The sequence below is a fragment of the Ruditapes philippinarum genome, unplaced genomic scaffold (assembly GCF_026571515.1).
Source record: "Ruditapes philippinarum isolate M1 unplaced genomic scaffold, ASM2657151v2 ctg8818_1_1_1_1, whole genome shotgun sequence".
Taxonomy (NCBI): domain Eukaryota; kingdom Metazoa; phylum Mollusca; class Bivalvia; order Venerida; family Veneridae; genus Ruditapes; species Ruditapes philippinarum.
The window spans coordinates 91,738-112,408 of NW_026854944.1; the positions used below are offsets into that span (position 1 = coordinate 91,738).

At 33.0% G+C, this 20,671-nt stretch overlaps 1 protein-coding gene across 1 annotated transcript in view; it reads right to left on the minus strand.

The window, feature by feature from the left end:
* Positions 1–5,087: 5,087 nt before the first annotated feature.
* The window catches only part of LOC132741555 (uncharacterized), a 29,016-nt gene continuing 13,432 nt past the window's right edge, over positions 5,088–20,671 (minus strand). Inside the window, exons 9-13 of the mRNA XM_060729750.1 lie at positions 18,904–18,972; positions 16,376–16,448; positions 11,480–11,676; positions 10,985–11,114; positions 5,088–7,995 (exon numbers count right to left, since the gene is read on the minus strand). Coding sequence (XP_060585733.1) covers positions 6,247–7,995; positions 10,985–11,114; positions 11,480–11,676; positions 16,376–16,448; positions 18,904–18,972 — 2,218 coding nt within the window. The 3' untranslated portion in view covers positions 5,088–6,246. The remainder of the gene's footprint in view (positions 7,996–10,984; positions 11,115–11,479; positions 11,677–16,375; positions 16,449–18,903; positions 18,973–20,671) is intronic.

The following is a 20,671-nucleotide window of genomic DNA, read 5'->3' on the forward strand; positions in this document are numbered from 1 at the left end:
TGCTATACATATATAAAGGAAGTTTCATATGTCACTGTACTGTAGGGATTTCTATAGTTTTAGTGCCTGTAGTGCAGATGAATCATAATTAAAATAGAACAGACAGGCGGAATCCAATTCCATTAAAGAAATCACTGTAAGATTGAAATGTACCATCTTAAAATCAGTATATTTAGAGACCAGTCTAGAAGTAAGAGTTATAAAAACAGTTAGAAGAGAACAGATTATTCCCTGTACTCATATAAACGAGTGATGGCACATTAATTTAATTGAACTTGTTGATTGTTCTAAGATTAATGTGTATGTAAGTATGATTCCGAGGTCAAGTAAGAAACATTGAACAGTTCAAGTGTTGTTTTTTTATAAGATAACAATCTACTTGTGTAAATATATATCCAGCACAAAAATACACATGTTTCCTTTATGTCTAAGGAAATGTTACAGATTTTCTTCAGTTATAAAAACTATCTTCAACCCTTAAAAGATTTTTTATTACACAAGCATTCAGTCTAATAGTGAAATCTGTCATAAAAGTGTAAAATTTTAAAATACTTTTACCAAATGTCTCAATAAAACTAAAGGAACTTGTTTTTTATGATACCAACATAAAACATTGCAAGAGGATGATTAAACAATGAGGCAAACAGAAGATCATAAGAAAACACCAGGGACAAGTTGCCCAAATCACATCTTAGAGGAACAGATTAAAAATGCAAACACTATAGCATAGGTGAAATGGATAAAGAACAACATAAGGATAAATAGACAAAGTAAAATGATATATAAAAAAAATCAGATTCACAAATTTGTTTTATTTAAAGGATTTACTTGGCAGAAATGAATTACTTAACCCATTACTTCATGAGCATTTTGTGAAAAATGGCTGTTTTCATTGAAAAGTCTCCCGTTACAAGTTCAAATTGCTATAATACTAAAAAAACTGCTTCAACACTAATCAAACTTGGCACAAATGTTGACTGGACCATTGCCTTTGCAACAACATGCTCAGGCTTAAATTTTCTGTTACCATGGCAACGAGGGGACATCTCAAAATTGCCAAAAATCACTATTTTGCGTTGATTTTTTCCATCAAAATTGATTTCAAAGTGCTGCAACTTCTCAATGGATTGAGATAGAGTCAAATGCTTTTCAGCGTTGGTTACACGTTACCTTATGATCAATCTGGGGTCATTTACAGCCTCTCACAAGTCCAAAATTTTCTTGGCGATGAGGGGGACTGCCGCCCCCCTTCAAACCCCCCTATCTTTTGGTTGGGGGGCCGCGCCGAAAAAGAGGTCACTTTTTTTAACAACATTTCTCAAACAAAAACAAGTATTGGGGGCCTAAATAAGGCATTTTTTCATCATTTGAGACAACAAAAAGGGGGGGGGGGGTGAAAAAGGCGTTAAAAGGCGTGTATATGAAGTAATGGGTTAATATAGCAAAAGAATTGCAGCCACCTTTTATCCCTGGGTGATCATAAAAGGTGACTAAATGGGTTTGATTAACTGGAGTTTATGCATCTCTTAGCTCTAGCAGGTGAGGTGGTTTTGACCTCTGATGTTGCTTTAAGTTTATAAAACCCAAGGTAAGCCTAAATCACCTTTCCTGTTACGGTGCCGTATGACCTATACTGTGTTGGTGCGTGGAAAACCAAACAAACGAAAATGATCATATGGACCATAGTGCTGTGTGTTAAATGCTAGGACTGCAGATGAACCTTCAGCTGGTCTTACTTACCCAGCAACTGATTTTGAGATGTGGGCTTTTGTCCTAAATTCAATAACTACAAAAAAAAAAATAACTTTATTCATTTTTATGTTTTTTATTTTTCTGTCCAAGCAGTAACAACAAAACAAACATATAATTTTGAATACACTAAATTTAGTGAGCAAAATAAATAGTTGTCTCATTTTTTTATCTACATATATTAAAATAATCTAACTTATCAACAATAACAACTCAAAATATAAAACCAGTTTCAAAATAAAAGCCAATTTTAGTGATTTTATCAACAGCTTCAGCAACAGTAGGTAAAATGTGGTCAATATTTTCTAATATTAATTCATGAAAGGAAATGATATGGTTACAGTGATAAAAAGAAACTACTAGGAATGTAACAAATAAGGGTAAAAACGGAAATCTATGGAATCAAATATATAATTGCAAACTGAATTTGTAAGTACTCCCTGCAAAAGCTGTTTGTTATAATTACAAGTCAATAAAAATTTTTTAGAGCCACCACAAAAAAGGGCCAAACCTGACTTTTTTTATAAATGCAAAAATATTGATAGAGGCCGTAACAAGTGAAGGTTTGTCACAGATCAAGGTCATATTTGAATTACTCACTTTGAAATTTTGATCTTTTGTAGAAAATTTCATAAAGTATAACAGACCTAAAAGATCTTTTAAAATTTTAAATCATCTTCACTTCAGGCAGTTTGATGTTGTTCAACATGTCATTCGGTCCAAATTTTATCTGTACATAAATACTATGTTTTGCCAAATTCAAATGAATTTTCATATCTGTTATTAGAGGGTCAAGCACAATTAAAGGTCAAGGTCACAGTCATTCTTGAGTTATATCACATGAAGATTTGTACAAAGTGTTGCTATGTCCAAATTCAAATCAAATCCATTTATTATTATCAATGAGTTTGCTAATTTTTACTTTTACTTTGAAGGTCAAGGTTACTGAAAGGTCTAAGTCTGAAGTGAATTGCTCCACTTGGTAGTTATATCTTAAGTGGTGGTTAGTTCAAAAATAAATCAAATCAGTCAAAAAATGAGAAAATTATTGCAATTGCAATTGTCAAGGTCATTTTAAGGTCAAGTTTGTACCTTTCCTGCTCAGCATGAAAATTTCATGGTAATTTTTGGTTTGTCCAAGATTAAATCCAAATCCTCCATCAACAAAAAAAATGTTATGGCAATTTTTAGAAAAATTCAATACTTTTAAGTCATCTGCTGCTGATAGGCAATACCCCTACACAAGTTACATAAACCATGGCTTCCTTTTCAATTTATTGATTGAACAAGGAAGTGGTGACATACTTACAGACTGACCTGGTCACAGTAAATGCCTCCACGTTTTAAATGGAGGCATGAATATGTTAAATTACATATTACACATCTGGAGAAATAAAAACAAGCAAATTACAACAGTAAAATATTTGATAACAGTTCTCAGTTCCTACATTTTCTTTACAAAAATTTAATAAAATATTCAAATGAAAATAATCCTTTGACACATATAGAAATTCCACAAGTACATTTCTATATGTATCTACATATGTATATGAATGAAATGTAGACAAAAAAGGGAATACATTTAAATATACATATAAATAATATTTGGGACTTAAAATGGGACAGGATAAAAAATTGCACATATTGAAATCAAAATTATACTACAGTCAAACGTGTATTAAGCGACCGGGCAAGGGAAACACCAAAAACGGTCGCTTAATGAAACGGTCTCTTAAGACAGTCAGCATGATATAAAAGTCAAAATTTATAAATGACATCTTTTTTATTCGATGGGATTGTTTTTCAACTTCATTTTTATATAAATGTTGAATAATAAGTACGGTCCGATAATCTAAACGGATGCAAATGTAAAAATAACGTTCCGATATTTATTGACAAAACAGTTTTGATCCATTACGTACATGTTTTACATTTTTTCCAGAATTTTTTAACTTCTCCGTTGTTTTTCCTTGTCTCCAACACGAAAACCCTATTAGTGAAGATGTTTTCTGTTGTGAATTTTTTCATTTGAAATAAACAAACTACATCTATTTGTTACGATTAATTTAATGGCTGATCAAGTTCAAGGTCAATTCAATGCAGTCTAAATGTCAACAAGCGAAGCGTATACACCATCTCAGTTTGGGCGGAGCGTTGCATTGTTTATCCGATATTATTGGATAAAACACGTCACGCGTATACTTAACTTCATTTGCATACGCTAAAACGGTATGGGAAATAGAGTTTTTCACACGTTTATTGTTGTGTTTTGATTGCTGACACTTGTGACATAACGAGGTGGCGTTCTCTTAAAACACAATTACTTGACAGGTAAAAGTGGTCGTTTAATGAAAAGATTGATGTCAATTAGGTGACTAATTAGCGGTCGCTGGTCGCGTTGAGCAAAAGTCGCTTAATACATTAAAGATATAGAGAGAAAATGATCGGGGGGAATTTAAAGTGGTCGTTTAAGACAAAAGTCGCTTAATACACGTGGTCGCATGGGCAAGTTAGACTGTACTTACATCACATATAAGGAACACACTGTCTCAACAATTCTTCATCAAAATTCAGAATTCAATAGTTTATATGTCATAAAAACAATACTTTTTGTTCGCAATTTTGACACAAATTTATAATCATAATAAATATATTGCACATAGTTACTGTCTAAAATATGTACCGTATACAATATAATTTGTTTGTTGTAAATATATGGCCTATTTTAACACATACTGTTAACATATAATCGATATTGCTTATTTAAAAAATATCTAAATAAAACTTATTAAGTCTATATATATATATAACCAGAGCTCTTCAATTATTTAACAGAAATGTTTTAACATATCACATGATAAAGCTAGTAAACAAAAATAAATTGCCCCCTTTTTTCTGTAGAGTCAAAGTGAAATAAATAAAAAATAAGATATCATTTTTTACAAAAAAACAAGATCATGGACTTAGAAAGATTGCTGTTTTTCAAACGAAAATTATAAAAAAAAGCCCAAAATTTCCGTTTTGAATTAGAACATTTAGAATATGAGGTTTTAAATTATTTATAAACCACAAATGAAATTATACTTTTGCATATCTTGTTTATTTAAAACTTCAAGTCTTATCATTCCTAATGAAAACAAACTAAGTCCTACCACTAAAAAACAAAATTACTATTCCCTCATGTAAACAACATAGGTCTTACTTAGAAAAAATAAAATAAATATTTTTCTACAAAACAAAACAAAAAAAAACCCCAACATTTCCTCATGAAACAAATATATTGAGCTTAAAAAAGATGCACACATGTACACAAACACACTTAAAAAAAAATAAAATAATTCCATGATGGAAATTATGCTGAATATATTCAGTTTTGTAAATTGCCATTAACCCACTTAACAATAAATAATTAGATTAAGTATTCCTAGAGGAGAAAGATTAAGTATTCCTATTGGAGAAGCCTCATGTTTTAGATATCTGTACAGACAAATTATTGATACATTTTGTAGACTTGTTAATGGAAACTACTGGCTGTGACCTCTAGTTTATGTTATGGAACAAAAACTAATGGAAGGGAATTGATTATAAACTCTGACATCAAGTCATGAAATCACCCAACTTTACAAACCTAAACTATAAATTGCTTCCTTAACAAGATTTCATTAAATTCTTCAGTTAATTCTGTCAATAATGATGGAAGCAAGGCGGCTTTTGTGTCAATCAATCTAGAGGCTGTTACATTAGAAGGTTAAACCAAATATACAAAAGATAAAAACAACAAGACTTGTAGTTGGAAACAGAAGGGACAAATGAAGGAAATTACCATGACCTTTAAGATACAACAAAGGCAAAGTTACTATAAAAAGAGTGTTACAATATTAATCAATAAATGTCTCACCCCTTGGTATGTGCACATTGTGAAGAGGCAAAGGACATTGGCAGATTTGAAGCTTTCATGGACTTCTTTTCACCAAGAAAGCTCTGGCAGGTTAAGATCCTGGGTGCAGTTTTTGGACATGGAGGGCAGATCCAGGAAGAGTCGAGCAACTCTCACAATTTAACAACCAGCTGCCAAAGTCCTGACTAAAGCCAAAGAATTGGGAGGGACAACCAGAAAGGGTGTTAGGGTGCATTAGGAAAGTCATTTATTTAAGTTGCATTATTACTGAACATTAAATGTAAATAAGCCATAAACTATACTAAAGATATTAATACTGATTGATTCAACACCCACAAGATCTCCTTTAGTTTATAATAAAAAAAAAATGTCAGATTTTCATAACAGCCTTAAAGATATATATTATGTGAAATGTTTAAGTACTAAAAATAAAGGGTAAAACAGTTACAAACAACTTGTATTGAATATTCCTATTATGGATAATGTTAGAAAAATAATACACATGTATATATGATCATAACAGTCACCCAAAGCATTTTCTAACTACAAATTTAAAATGATTAACAAAGGAAGGGGGAGGCTTAGGAAATCTTAAGTATCTATACATCAGTTTCCACAATAGGTAGGTCCTCAGAATTAGCCGATATAAGAGATAAACGTTGTTCTGATTCCCCGCTAGTTGAGCTAGCAAATGTAGAATGGCACGAGTTACTATGAAATAATCTAGTATCACCATCATCTGGGCTACTTAAAGTTGATATACGACCCATGTTACAGTTATCTTTCCTGTGACCAGTTTCTGAATTAGGTCTAACAGACTCTGTGATAGTCCTACCTTCTGAGTCTGAATCCATTCCTTTTAATAAACATGTCTTATCATTATTATCTGAATCTGAATTATTTTCTTCTATCTCATCAAGGTCAACACAGGTATGATCGTTTTCAGCTGGATTAAATTTCCTATCAGCCATATGAATACCATCCTCAGAATTTCCCCTATCCTCACAGTATCTCTCATTTCCCGAAGTTTTATTAGAAATATCACAATTTTCAGAATCAATATTTTCTTGTTCCTGTACAGAAGATAGTTTATCTTCACTGCAGAACTTTGGTAAACTTTTAGGGTTAAATGCTGGCTCACTTCCACGTGTCCTGAAGTTCTTTTTTAAGGATTTATCATTTAGAAACACATCACTTGTGTCTTTTAAATGGGCAATGTCTCCTTCTTCAGTTGAACGTTTCATTTGATACTCCTCAGATAAACCTTTTAATCTTGATTCAGAATGGGAGTATTGTAAAACTTTATTAGAAGGATGAGAATTTAGTTTCTGACTTTCAGACAGTTTGAGGGGCTTGGCTGGAGCTACAAACAGCTGTGGGTGATAGCCCACACTTGCTGCTGAATATATCTCATTAGGATCAAAATAACCATACTGAGTAGTTTCTACAGGAGAATGCCGCTCATATACTTCTTCTTCCTCTTCTTCTTCTACTACTTTGCTATCCAACTTTTCATTTTCTTCATTCTCAAGTTTCACTTTTTCATCATCATTCATGTTTATTGGATCTTGTTGAGATTTTGAGTCGGAATTGTTACTATCTTGCTGAGTAAATGCAATATCTATGCTTTGAGAGTCTTTATCCAAACCTTCTTGACTGTTAGTGTAATCCATATTTGGTAAAAGATTATTTAAAGAGCCTTGGGAAGCATGTGCTATTGCACTGAGATCTGAGGTTTGTAGAAATTGGTTTCTTCGTAAAAAGTCCCCAACACTTCTACTTTCATTTAAATTGTTTTTAGTATTAAAATTTAAAGAAGCAGTTTTGTCATCATTTTCACATAAATTTTCAGCCGAATCGTCACTTCTCACACAAATTTCCGGAGATTGTTGTATAGTGGCAAGTTTTGCGGACATATTCTCAGACCTTTGTTCGCCTTTTGGTATTGAACCAGTTCTACTGAGAGCACTTATACTTGATGCAGCAGACAAAGCCTCGGGACTAGCTAATGGTGCTTGTATTAGCTCAGCATCCAAGTCTAACAGTTCTAGTCTAGGACTGTGTCCAAATGAGAATAAATGCTGTTTATCCAGGCTAAGTAACAATTCCTCAGTAGCAGTGTCCCAACCTACATTGTTTGAATTTATATAAACATCTACAGGCACATTACCCAGCTGTTTTTGTTTCTCACACACTATATGAACAGTCGGTGGATCCCCAAGCTCCGTCACTGGTTGAATCGAAGGAGTGACGGGGGTTCCAGGGGACGTATCGTGTTTCAACATGGCTGTCCTCTCCGGCTCCGACAATAAGCGTGTTGGTTTGGGAGGAGCTACATTCACTAGCACCTGCAATGTTGTAATTATATTATTAGAATTTTAATGTCATCAATTATCTCCAGTTCTCTGTAAAGCTCTACTCAATACAAGTTATATATCAATGAAGAGTTTGTAATATAGCCTGTTTTATAGACATAAATAAACATTATAAAATAACTAGAAATGTGTCATCATGCCACGGATGCCCCCGCATGCAGCCAAAATTTCAGATGGTGCATTAATTATTTTTTTCATTTTAAGTTCAAAAGCCCTTAAAACTTTTTAATGTTAACAAAAACCATTTTCATACAATGTTCAAGGCACTGAAATTATTCAGTCTTAACCTTTTAAAAATAGCATATTGCATATTTGTAGCCAAAATAATGGCTAAAAGTATGAGTGCTGAAACTGAAAGTTCAAAATTTTTCCAACATTCAGGAAAAATAAGTTTGTCTAAAATCATTGAACCACGACCAAATTCAAACTTAAACTGCTTTTTCCTAAGATTATCTATATTATTTTCAAAGTGAAAGGGACATAACTCTGCCAAAAAATCATCAAACCATGACCAAATTCCAACTTGTCCTGCCCATTCCTTTGACATTATCTATATGTCAAATTAGAGTTGAATATGTAACACTGTTGGGTAGGGGCATAACTCTGCCAAAAATCATTGAACCATGACCAAATTCGAACTTTACCTGCGCATTCTTTTGACGTATCCACATGTCAAATTAGAGTTGAAAGTGTAATACCGTTGGGGAGATAATGAACGGAAACTGAAAATTACATATTATTTTCAAAGTAAAAGGGGCTTAACTCTGCTAAAAGTCATCCAACCATGACCAAATTCGAACTTGACCTGTATTTTCTCATGACATATCCATATGTCAAGTTTGAGTTGAATGTGTTGTACCGTTGGGGAGATAATGAACGGAAACTGAAAATTTCATATTATTTTCAAAGTAAAAGGGGCATAACTCTGCCAAAAATCATCGAACCATGACCAAATTCGAACTTGACCTGTATTTTCTCATGACATATCCATATGTAAAATTTGAGTTGAATGTGTGCAACCGTTCTTAAGATAATGAACGGAAACTGATGATGACGGAATGACAGAATGACGGAAGGATGGAAGGACGGAAGGACGGAATGACGGAACAGGGTAACACTATATGCCCCGGCCATTACATGGCGGGGGCATAAAAATAGTCATTATCATATATTAAAGGTCACTTGGTGATTCTAAAAACATAATGATATAATTAGTTTCAACTGACCACAAAAATCAAATTCTACCTTTTACTTTACAGCATGACCTGTACATAAATGCTTCGATTAAAGTACAAAAAGAGTAAAAAGTAACTTTTCATCACCTTATTTCAAAATGTCTAAAATGAAAGACAGATTTATAGTACAGATTGTTTGCGACCTATGACCTAACAGAAGGTACTGTCACATCTTGGAACGGAAGTTCAGATGAACAAAAGATTTTGTACAAAGAATAGATAATGAATAAATGGTATATACACCTATCCATAAACTGGAAAAATTAAATAACAACAAAAATTGGGGAAAAAGAACTCTGGAACCATGAACATAATCAAGTAAATTAACAATGTTCAAAGCTATCATAAACAATAAATTTCAAAGCGTAACTACAGATAAATTAGATACATATTTAATTTCTAAATCACATAAATTTATCATAATTAATATATTAATAGCAGTGATTGACAGAGTATGGTACATAAAATAAGAATAATGCAAAAATTGCGTTTTTTCAGTACCACAGACTGATGTTCCTAAAAGTTGCTTTGGCAAAGTTGAAGCATGTTTGACTATAAGAAAATGATTTAAAATGTAAGAAAATTTGGACTCGGTCAACCTGAAATCCCAACAAAGTAATGGTCCAAGAAAAGTACATCATAGTAAATACATGTTATTGAATGACAGGCAAATATTTGCTCTATCAAAAACTATAAGGCAGCATAAAAACTTGAGAAGGAACAAAAAGGTTCTCAACAGAAGCTGCATATTTGAATTTGTTTATATATCAACTTTCTAAATCTAATATTAAGCAGAAATTTTCACTACTTTTCAACTCTAAGACTTTCAAAACTGCTTGTGTTCATTTAAAATCCATTACACAAAATATTAAAGTACTAAAATAGCTATAGATAGTAAATCAATTTACTTCTATCAAAATGGTAAATAATGGTAAATAACATATTAATTTGCTTGCAGTATGTATACATAGAGGATATTCAAGTTTTTTCTCTAAATACAGAATTTATTTTCATCAAGTGGTATGAAAATAAATATTTCATGAGTGCCACAAGTGAAATATGATAATTTTCATACCACAAGATGAAAATATATCCTGTATTTATAGAAAAAAACCTTGAATTTTCTATTTATTAAATACACTTTTTTTTTTATTTTGACATTACCATTTGAAAGAATTTTCGTTTAATTTTGTGTACTGGCAGAATTTAGAACAAAATAGTACGGCAAGACACTAATGAAAATACGTAAAATATGTTTAACTGCACTGAAAAATATTTTTTACAGTGAAAATACACATCTTTATTTCATGAATATTTCTCAATATTTCATTAGAAGTATATAATAAATGTTTATATTATATACAAAAGGTTATGGACATAAATAATGTTATATAGCATTAATTGCCAACACTCTTCAGCCATTATAAAGTACAATATATAAATATAAGTATGTTAGTGAGCCTACCACCATGTTAAAATAAACATTACCTTCTACCTATTGTCAATGAAAAAAAAGTAAGAACACAAATCTTATTGTGAACATATATGTTCTTGAGAAAATTAAAAATTAACAAAAATTTCTAATCTTTCAGAAAATACAGATGTTTCTTATTTATCAGAATGGATCTAAACAAGGCTTGGCCACATAAGTAAATTAATATGGAGCAATAATAAAATGAAAACATGTTTATTATTATGATAAGATAAAGTTTGATTGATGTATTTACCTTTTCTAGAGCTTCTAGTACATTGTCTGGCATATGATCATTAACCATGGTAGGTGACACCAACACCTCCTGAAAGTCAGAGTTATCTGCCCATATAGCTTGATACACAGGCTCCACTTGTCCACATACCCTGTAAATGAAAACATAACTCACCTACAAATGTCACAAAAACTTGCTTTAAATACTCTATCATATATATTATTTTCCGAAAATAAATAGGTTAGTACTAATTTTGAAATTTTAAAATCTGGAATCCCTAAAGAATTCCCAAAATGGCAAAACGAAACTGAAAATGTTGAATGTTCTATTTGAGTCTGTTCATGGGTGGAAGTGATTAAATGCCCATGAAATATGAAAGATGTATTTGTTTCGAGACAAATAAATAAATTGTAGAAACAAACATAATATTTTCAAAAAGTTTTAAACCTTATATCTATGTATCAACCATGGACTTCATATAAATACAAAGTTATCATAAAATACAAATAAAATTACTTTTTCTCTCCAGAATGTTTTCTCACAACCAGGATGATTTTACCAGGTGGAAACATGGGTTTATGTGCTGTAAGACCAATAAGCTCATCTGATGGATGTTTCGTTACATTCCTCTCAAAATCCTCCTTTATATCATCATATGTCAACTGAGAGGCAGACTCTGTCCCACAACATAATGCCTTGAATATTATCTTCCACTGAAAACACAAATACAACAATTACATAACATAATATCTCTTCATACTGTAATTTAAGGGCTGTAGCAATAATAACTTTTCTATGTAAGTAGCAGGTGACACAAAAATCTCGACCTGATCGTAATCCCTTCAATGTAATTTAAGGCTGTAGCAATAACAGCTTTTCTATATATGTAGCAGGCGACAAAAAAATCTAGGCTTTTTCTTAAGTCACAGGTGCATAAGAAGAAATTGAATAAAATGTTTAATGTCATAGTGGAGGCTGGGAATAGATAATACATCCGGTTAACTTGTGATGGACAATGTAATGAATGAGCTGAACAATAGAGTCTCAGGTTAAAAAAATGTCTATATCTCACAAGATATAGTTAAATGAGCCGCGTCATGACAAAACCAACATAATGGGTTTGCGACCAGCATGGATCCAGACCAGCCTGCGCATCCGCGCAGTCTGATCAGGATCCATGCTTTTGGCTATCAGTTTTTCTACTTGTTATAGGGTTTGTAAGCGAACAGCATGGATCCTGATCAGACTGGGCAGATGTGCAGGCTGGTCTGGATCCATGCTGATTGCAAACCCATTATGTTGGTTTTGTCATGACGCGGCTCAAATGTTAAACTTGTAGAATTAAAATGGTTTCTTGACAAGTAAATTGAAGGTGACAGTAGTCTGAGGAATATATTCCCTGTAGAACGAATGTGCAAGACTTAATTTATATGATACTGGTAAAAGGACCTTTAGGAAGTAACACAATTCTCTTTGTGAGGCTTGAGCCAGACACCATAAATATTAACTTAGAAATCAAATCTATCTTTCCCATACTTTTAGCAAGACAATGTAAATAATATCCCAGGTTTTTTTTATTTCCAGGAAAAATTTTGTGTTGCATCTGGGTAAAGTAATTACTTCAAATATTGGAATGCTGGTTAGACAATAATTGTTGTTCTCAAAAAAATGGAAAAGTATACAGACTATCAAATTAAATTTTGTATCTCAAAAAGGATCTGCCATATGTTGTTCAATATAAATTTATAAACCAAAGAAAAATAATGTTAAATATAGTTTGAATGAGTATATTCACTTTTATATTCTAGTCTAGTGCATAAAGATCACTATCAAATGATGTGCAGTTTTGTTTATTTTACTTGATGCAGTTTATATATTTTGATATCTTTATAACTTTCATCTAAAACTACCATGTTTGTGTATTTTGGCAAACATTTTCAGGACAAACGAAATAGTAACCAAAACAAGAGGGCCATGATGGCCCTGAAGTCGCTCACCTGTATATAGGCCCCCCGGAGCGGGGCAAGTTTAAACCCCAGGGCTTTTATTTGAATAAACTTGGTAGACACCCATTAGAAGATGTTTCATGCTAAACATCTAAGGTCTAGCTTGTTGGGTTTTTTAAAAAAAGATTTTTTAAATTTTTTCTTTACACATATACTAGTATTTCAAAACAATGACACTCCTGGAGCAGGGCCAGTTTTGACCCCAGGGCTTTTATTTGAACAATCTTTGTAGACACTTACTAGAAGATGTTTCATGCTTAATATCTAAACTCTAGCTATTCGGGTTATTTCCAAGAAGATTTTTAAGTTTTGCTATACACATATAAGGAAAATCAATGTCCCCCGGGGCGGGGCCAATTTTGACCCCAGGGCTCTTAGTTGAACAAACTTGGTAGACATCCATTAGAACATGTTTCATGCTAAATATCTTAGCTCTAGCTCTTTGGGTTCTTTAAAAGAAGATTTTTAAGTTTTTACTAAATTCATATAGGGAAAATCAATGACCCCCTGGGGCGGGGCCAATTTTGACCCCAGGGCTCTTATTTGAACAAACTTGGTAGACATCCTTTAGAACATGTTTCATGCTAAATATCTTAGCTCTAGCTCTTTGGGTTCTTTAAAAGAAGATTTTTAAGTTTTTACTATATGCATATAGGAAAAATCAATGACCCCCTGGGGCGGGGCCAATTTTGACCCAAGGGCTTTAATTTGAACAAACTTGGTAGACACCCATTAGAAGATGTTTCATGCTAAATATCTTAGCTCTAGCTCTTTGGGTTCTTTAAAAGAAGATTTTTCAAGTTTTCACTATATGTATATAATGAAAATCAATGACCCCCCCGGGGCAGGGCCAATTTTGACCCGAGGGCCATTATTTGATCAATCTTGGTAGAGGACAATTTTACATTGTTTCATGCAAAATATCTAACCTGTAGCCTTTACAAATTCAGAGAAGTAGATTTTTTTTAGGTTTTACAATATACATATAAGGAAAAACCTATGACCCCCCCAGGGCGGGCCGATTTTAATTCTAGGAACAAATTTGAACAACTTTGGTTTTGGACCTATAGATGATACCATAGACCAAAATATCAAAGCTCTAGGCCATTTACTTTCAGACCAGAAGATTTTTCAAGTTTTCACTATATGTATATAATGAAAATCAATGACCCCCCCCGAGGGCGGGGCCAATTTTGACCAGAGGGCCATTATTTGAACAATCTTGGTACAGTCTACCACACAATGTTTCATGCCAAATATCTTACCTGTAGCCTTTTCCAATTCAGAGAAGAAGATTATTTTATGTTGTTACTATATACATATTAGAAAAACCTATGACCCCCGGGGTGGGGCCAATTTTGACACTAGGGATAAAATTTTGTACAACTTTGGTATTGGACCTTCAGATGATACCATAGACCAAATATCAAAAGCTCTAGGCCATTTACTTTCAGACCAGAAGATTTTTTCAAAGTTTTTCACTATATGTATATAATGAAAATCAATGACCCCCGAGGGTTGGGCCATTTTGACCAGAGGGCCATTATTTGAACAATCTTGGTAGAGGTCTACCACACAATGTTTCATGCCAAATATCTTACCTGTAGCCTTTACCAATTCAGAGAAGAAGATTTTTTTATGTTTTACTATATACATATTAGAAAAACCTATGACCCCCGGGGTGGGGCCAATTTTGACACTAAGGGACAAAATTTGTACAACTTTGGTATTGGACCTTCAGATGATACCATAGACCAAATATCAAAGCTCTAGGCCACACCTTTCAGACCAGAAGATTTTTCAAGTTTTGCCCACTATATTATGTAATGAAAACATGACCACCCGGGCTGGGGCCAATTTTGACCAGAGGGCCATTATTTGAACAATCTTGGACCTTTAGAGGTCTATACCATTGTTTTTTCATGCCAAATATCTAATCTGTAGCCTTTGCCAAATCAGAGAAGAAGATTTTTTTAGATTTTACCCATATAAGGAAAAACCTATGACCCCCCGGGCGGGGCCAATTTTGACACTAGGGACAAAATTTGAACAACTTTGGTAGAGGACCCATAGATGATACCATATACCAAAAATCAAAAGCTCTGGCCCATGTACTTTCAGACAAGAAGATTTTTTAATTTTGTGTTTTTTGAAATTCTTTTCTGGCCCTATGACCTACATATGCAACAGATTGGAACCATTTGAACAACTTTGAAAGGGGACCACCCAAGGATCATTTCTGTAAAGTTTGGTTGATGTGCAGTCATTGGTTTCAGAGGAGATGTTGTTAATGTTCAAAAGTTGACGACGCACGACGACGGACACAGGGCCATCACAATAGCTCACCCTGAGCATTGCTCAGGTGAGCTAAAAAGTACAAAAGTAACAGAAAACAACTACGGTATGAAATTCATTATATTTTTAATTAGATGAAACATGCAAGATAAAGGAATTTAACTTAACTTAAAATCCAGAAACCTGGCATAGATAAATTATCTAGTAAAAGGTAATTTTCCACATTTGATACTTAGTGTATGTGAAATATCCTGGGCACTGTTTATTCAAATTCAACCTTTAAATGGTACTGGGAAACTACCCGCCTATATAACTGAAATACTGTTTAGTTGGGAAAAGGCGTAAAATGAAACAAACAAACAAACAAATAAATGATACTATTGAAGGTAAAATGAATATTTCTGAGTTAATAAAATACAAAAACAACATCTGGAATGCAAACTACATTTTGTAATTTCATTGCAAGATAATGTACACTTTGTGACTGTATTTAAATAAAGCCCTAGATATACCAGACTGACAGCTATATAACAAGAAGTTGTAGAACTAATACATGTTAGCATACTAACATAGAATACTTGTGTGAACTAAAATACTTCATCAATAATTCATACAGCATATCTAGTAGCAGTAACAGAAATACATGCAACAAACTTCATCAGAAATCTGTCTCAATCAGACTATTGTACAGATATTCTGTTAGTTCTGGTTGCTATATAATAAAACTAGAGGAAAACATGAGAGACACATGAATCATTAAACAAGGCATAACTTCTCATCTAACTTCAACAGATTAGCCGCGTCATGACAAAACCAACATAATGGGTTTGAGACCAGCATGGATCCAGACCAGCCTGCGCATCCGCGCAGTCTGATCAGGATCCATGCTGTTCGCTTACCAACTCTATTACAAGTGGAGAAACTGACAGCGAACAGCATGGATCCTAATCAGACTGCGCGGATGCGCAGGCTGGTCTGGATTCATGCTGGTCGCAAACGCATTATGTTGGTTTTGTCGTGACGTGGCTCAAATTAAATTAACAACACAAATCATATTAGTGAAAGGGGAAATGTTTGTGTCTAGTGTTTGTAGAAACTTGTCATACAGTACCTTGGGGTTTTTACTTTTCTTGATAATATTGATCAGATCAGTTCTTAATAATTCCATTTGATGTAAGCCAATCCTGAAACCATGCATAAAACATAAATAGTACAACAACAACAATACTGATTAGTGATTTCACTATAAACTCTAAACATTATAGCAACATAGATTTGTAAATGCCTTAAATATTTTGTTAATGAGCATGTTTAGATAGTGCTCTGAGAGTTTTCCCTACATTTATCTCCCATAACAAGACTAAGATCTTTTCCATATGTTTGATTTTTTAGAGGGGCTGGGTTTTACATCGCATCAACACAGTATAGGTCATATGGCGATGTTCCAGCTTTACTGGTGGAGGAAGACCTCAGGTGCCCTTAAGTGCATTATTTCAGGCACAAACTGGCACCCGAGTAGAAAAACCAACATTCTCTCAGCTATCCAGCTCCTTACATGAAAGAATCAAAAGTCCCTATTGGAATTCAAACCAACAGCGGTGAGGGGAAATTTATGTGGAATTTTTTATAAATAAAAATCATTTAAAAATACTGACAATCATTATGGTTGTCTCAACTGAAATTGATGACATTCATAAAATATTCTATTTTCAATAACAAAACATCATAGACTTCTCAATAATGTCTCAATGCACATTATTAAATCATAGAAATGTCTACAGATATAAATTATCAAATATAATGGTCCTAAAATGTCCTGATAAATAACAAATTTATGAAAGCTACATTTTCACAATAAATTCACTAGCTGACAAATGTTGTTTCTGAGGCAAAACCAGGCAATGATTTTTCTGTCGACTTAAGGTGTTTTTTTTTTAAATAGTTTTTTATAAAGTCAGATTTAAAGACTCTGGTTTCTAAAAATAACTTCCTGAAATTAATCATATACATTGTTTACTATTTATGATTATCATTAATTTTAATGATAACCCTCGACTAATATAAAATATATATATTTGGGAAAATTCATGAATTATCTTAATTTTGCAAAGTTCATTCATTATAATTTTTGTTTTTGGAACAGTCTTTCCAATTTAAGGGATTACAAAAAAACAAAAAAAAAAAAAAAAACAAGAGCAGTTGCTTCAGTTGTTGGTTGCTGGAGGGGTCAAAGATTAGATTTCAGGTAAAGTTATAGTAGAGACCATTGTAACGATATGAACCAATGTCTACCTTGAGTTCAGCATTTAGGCAATAAGGGAACAGTTCTAGGACAGGTCCCTTGATGACAATATGATGTGACCAGAGCAACATTTGATGTTAATGTTAAACATCAATGTTTAATCTTAATGTGTCTACTGCAAAATAATTTAGTGAAGCAGTCTTCACTATATTGCAGGATGTGACATCATCACCTATATAACAAGGAGACACTAAAATCTAAACACTCAATATCACAATGTTTAAATATTAATCAGTCAATGTTATAGAGTCTGGCCAAACTGCAAGGAAGGTTCAGGCTGGCCTGGCAGGTTGTATACAAATGACACAGGCCAATTTCATAATTAAGAATTAAAGTAGTGCTTAAATTAGATGTCTTGCTACACAGAATTTACAAGGGGAATGAATTAATGCCCAGACAACCATTCTAAAATGCGTCACAATAACTACAAGAATACAGAAATAGAAACAGTGTAGGAGGGTTGAAGATGGATTTTAATTACTGTACCTTACAGATAAACACCCAGTAGCACATGAAGTTAGAATTTACTTTCAATTACATCATCAATAAATTGTCTGGTGTTTACCAAATGTATTTGTATTTACATAAATTTCCATTAAAACAATCAGTCTGATTGCATAATGGCTACAGACAGTGAAATAATATTGTTAATTACCCATCTTCCTAGTTTTACATTTTTCGTGATTAAAGGAATAATAATCATTAAAGATCAACTTAGAAAATTGTTTCAGGACAAGCAAAGAGATGCTTGCATAACTCAATACATAGATGTGTATGACTCACTGTGGAAAGCAAAATTGTTGTTTTCCAAATGATAGATCATAGTTCATAGATGCCTTACTCAACAATATTGACAAAGTCTTTGATATACATCTAGGTTTACCAATGTATGAACATATTTACATTTGTTAATTTAAATTCCTTAAATGTTCAATGTTGCTAAAGTCTGGTTTTATATTAAGGGACACAAACATTACCATGTATGATAATCAAGCCCTGCCTCATTTTCAATTTTATGATGTTTGTTGACCTGTATGGATCTTATTTTTACTATTTGAGCCGCGCCATGACAAAACCAACGTAATGCGTTTGCGACCAGCATAGATCCAGACCAGCCTGCACATCCTGCGCAGGCTGTTCTGGATCCATGCTGGTCACAAACGCATTATGTTGGTTTTGTCATTTCGCAGCTCGTTTCATTGTCTTTCTAAATTTGTATACATGTACTGTTATTAATGGTTTACATCTCTTCACATTCTATAACTATAATGTACATGTAAAATAAAGAATTTTGCATATAATATGACAATTTAATCAGAATAAGAAGTGTAAAATACCTTGGTACAACATCTTTAGCAATTACAACTGATGTTATAAAAGACTTGGTTGCTTCCACACATTCTGAGCTGAAAAATAACCACAAACAATTCATCAGTTACCATGGAAACCACAGAGACATATAATTTAACAACATCATCAACATTCTAATTGCATAACCTTCAAAATTCAGACATTTCCTGAGAAATGTAGTCAAGAAAACTGTCTGCATTATGAGCACTTCCCTGTTTTATTACTTTAAGAGCATAAAGTTATGTTCATGAAAATTTCAATTTCATGTCTAAAAGAGTCACATTTCCATGTTTTATTGCCAACAAGTCTCTTTGTTTAAGAAATAACAATTTTAAAGATATTAAATGAAATGACGTCAAGAAAAGTTTCCAAGTTAAGCAACTGTAAATCAAATCATAAAGTTACAGAATATCATAGCATATATAGAATTGTCTCGATGCACAGCTCTACAATTATTATTACTAGTATTGTGAAATAAAGGTACTTCATGTAATGTAGCATTAAATATGAAATTATGGTAACTACAGTTACATAATTAAGTAAAAGATAACACTTAATTACATGCAACGAAAGTTAAACCCATTAGAAATTAAGTTTTTCTATTCAAACTTGATATTGGGGTACTGTAACAATTACAGAAGTTAAGTAAATCCTCACTGATATGAAGTAATAAGTACTTTAGTTAGTTCAAAATTATTCACATAATACTATCAAATTAGTAAACACTACAGTGTGTAGAAAAGCATTAAAATAATCATATCTGCTGAAAGAAACTTTTTAATGTTTTTCATTCCTTCTTTTTTAATTGTTTTAAATATTAATTAATAGTTTTAAATATTCTGCATGTATGAATACATTAATCGAGAAGAAAACATGCATTTACAGATAAAATCACTCAAGCAAATGTCATTGTGGCCCTGAGGTCGCTCACCTGTATATAGGCCCCCGGAGCTGGGCCAGTTTAAACCCCAGGGCTTTTATTTGAACAGACTCGGAAGAGTCACCCATTAGAAGATGTTTCACAATGTTAAGTTTTTTACTACACACATATAATGACAAGAGCGATCAGTAATCACATGTGTCGCCTCATGAAGGCAAATTTCATGTTGGGACAAATTTTGTGACAGACAGACAGACAGACGGACAGTGCACAACTAGACTTGGTACTGATCATTCCTGTAAAGTTTGGATAAAATTGCACCAGTAGTTTATGAGTAGTAGTCCGGACAAGCTTTTGCGTATCTGGCAACACACAGAAAAAAACACCTTTTTATCAAAGGGCCATAACTCGGCCAAAAATCATTCAACCGGAAAACCCGTGCAATATGCGCAAGGACTTGAGCTACAGATCAATCCTGTAAAGTTTCATTGAAATTGCATGAGTGGTATAAGAGAAGTAGTTCGGACAAACTTTAAAAATAAAAATTATTAAAGGGCCATAACTCTGACAAAAATCATTGAACCGGAAAATGCTGACAATATGCACAACTAGACTTGGTACTGATCATTCCTGTAAAGTTTGGATGGAATTGCACCAGTAGTTTATGAGTAGTAGTCCGGACAAGCTTTTGCGTATCTGGCAACACACAGAAAAAGAAACCTTTTTATCAAAGGGCCATAACTCGGCCAAAAATCATTCAACCGGAAAACCCGTGCAATATGCGCAAGGACTTGAGCTACAGATCAATCCTGTAAAGTTTCATTGAAATTGCATTAGTGGTATAAGAGAAGTAGTCCGGACAAACTTTAAAATTA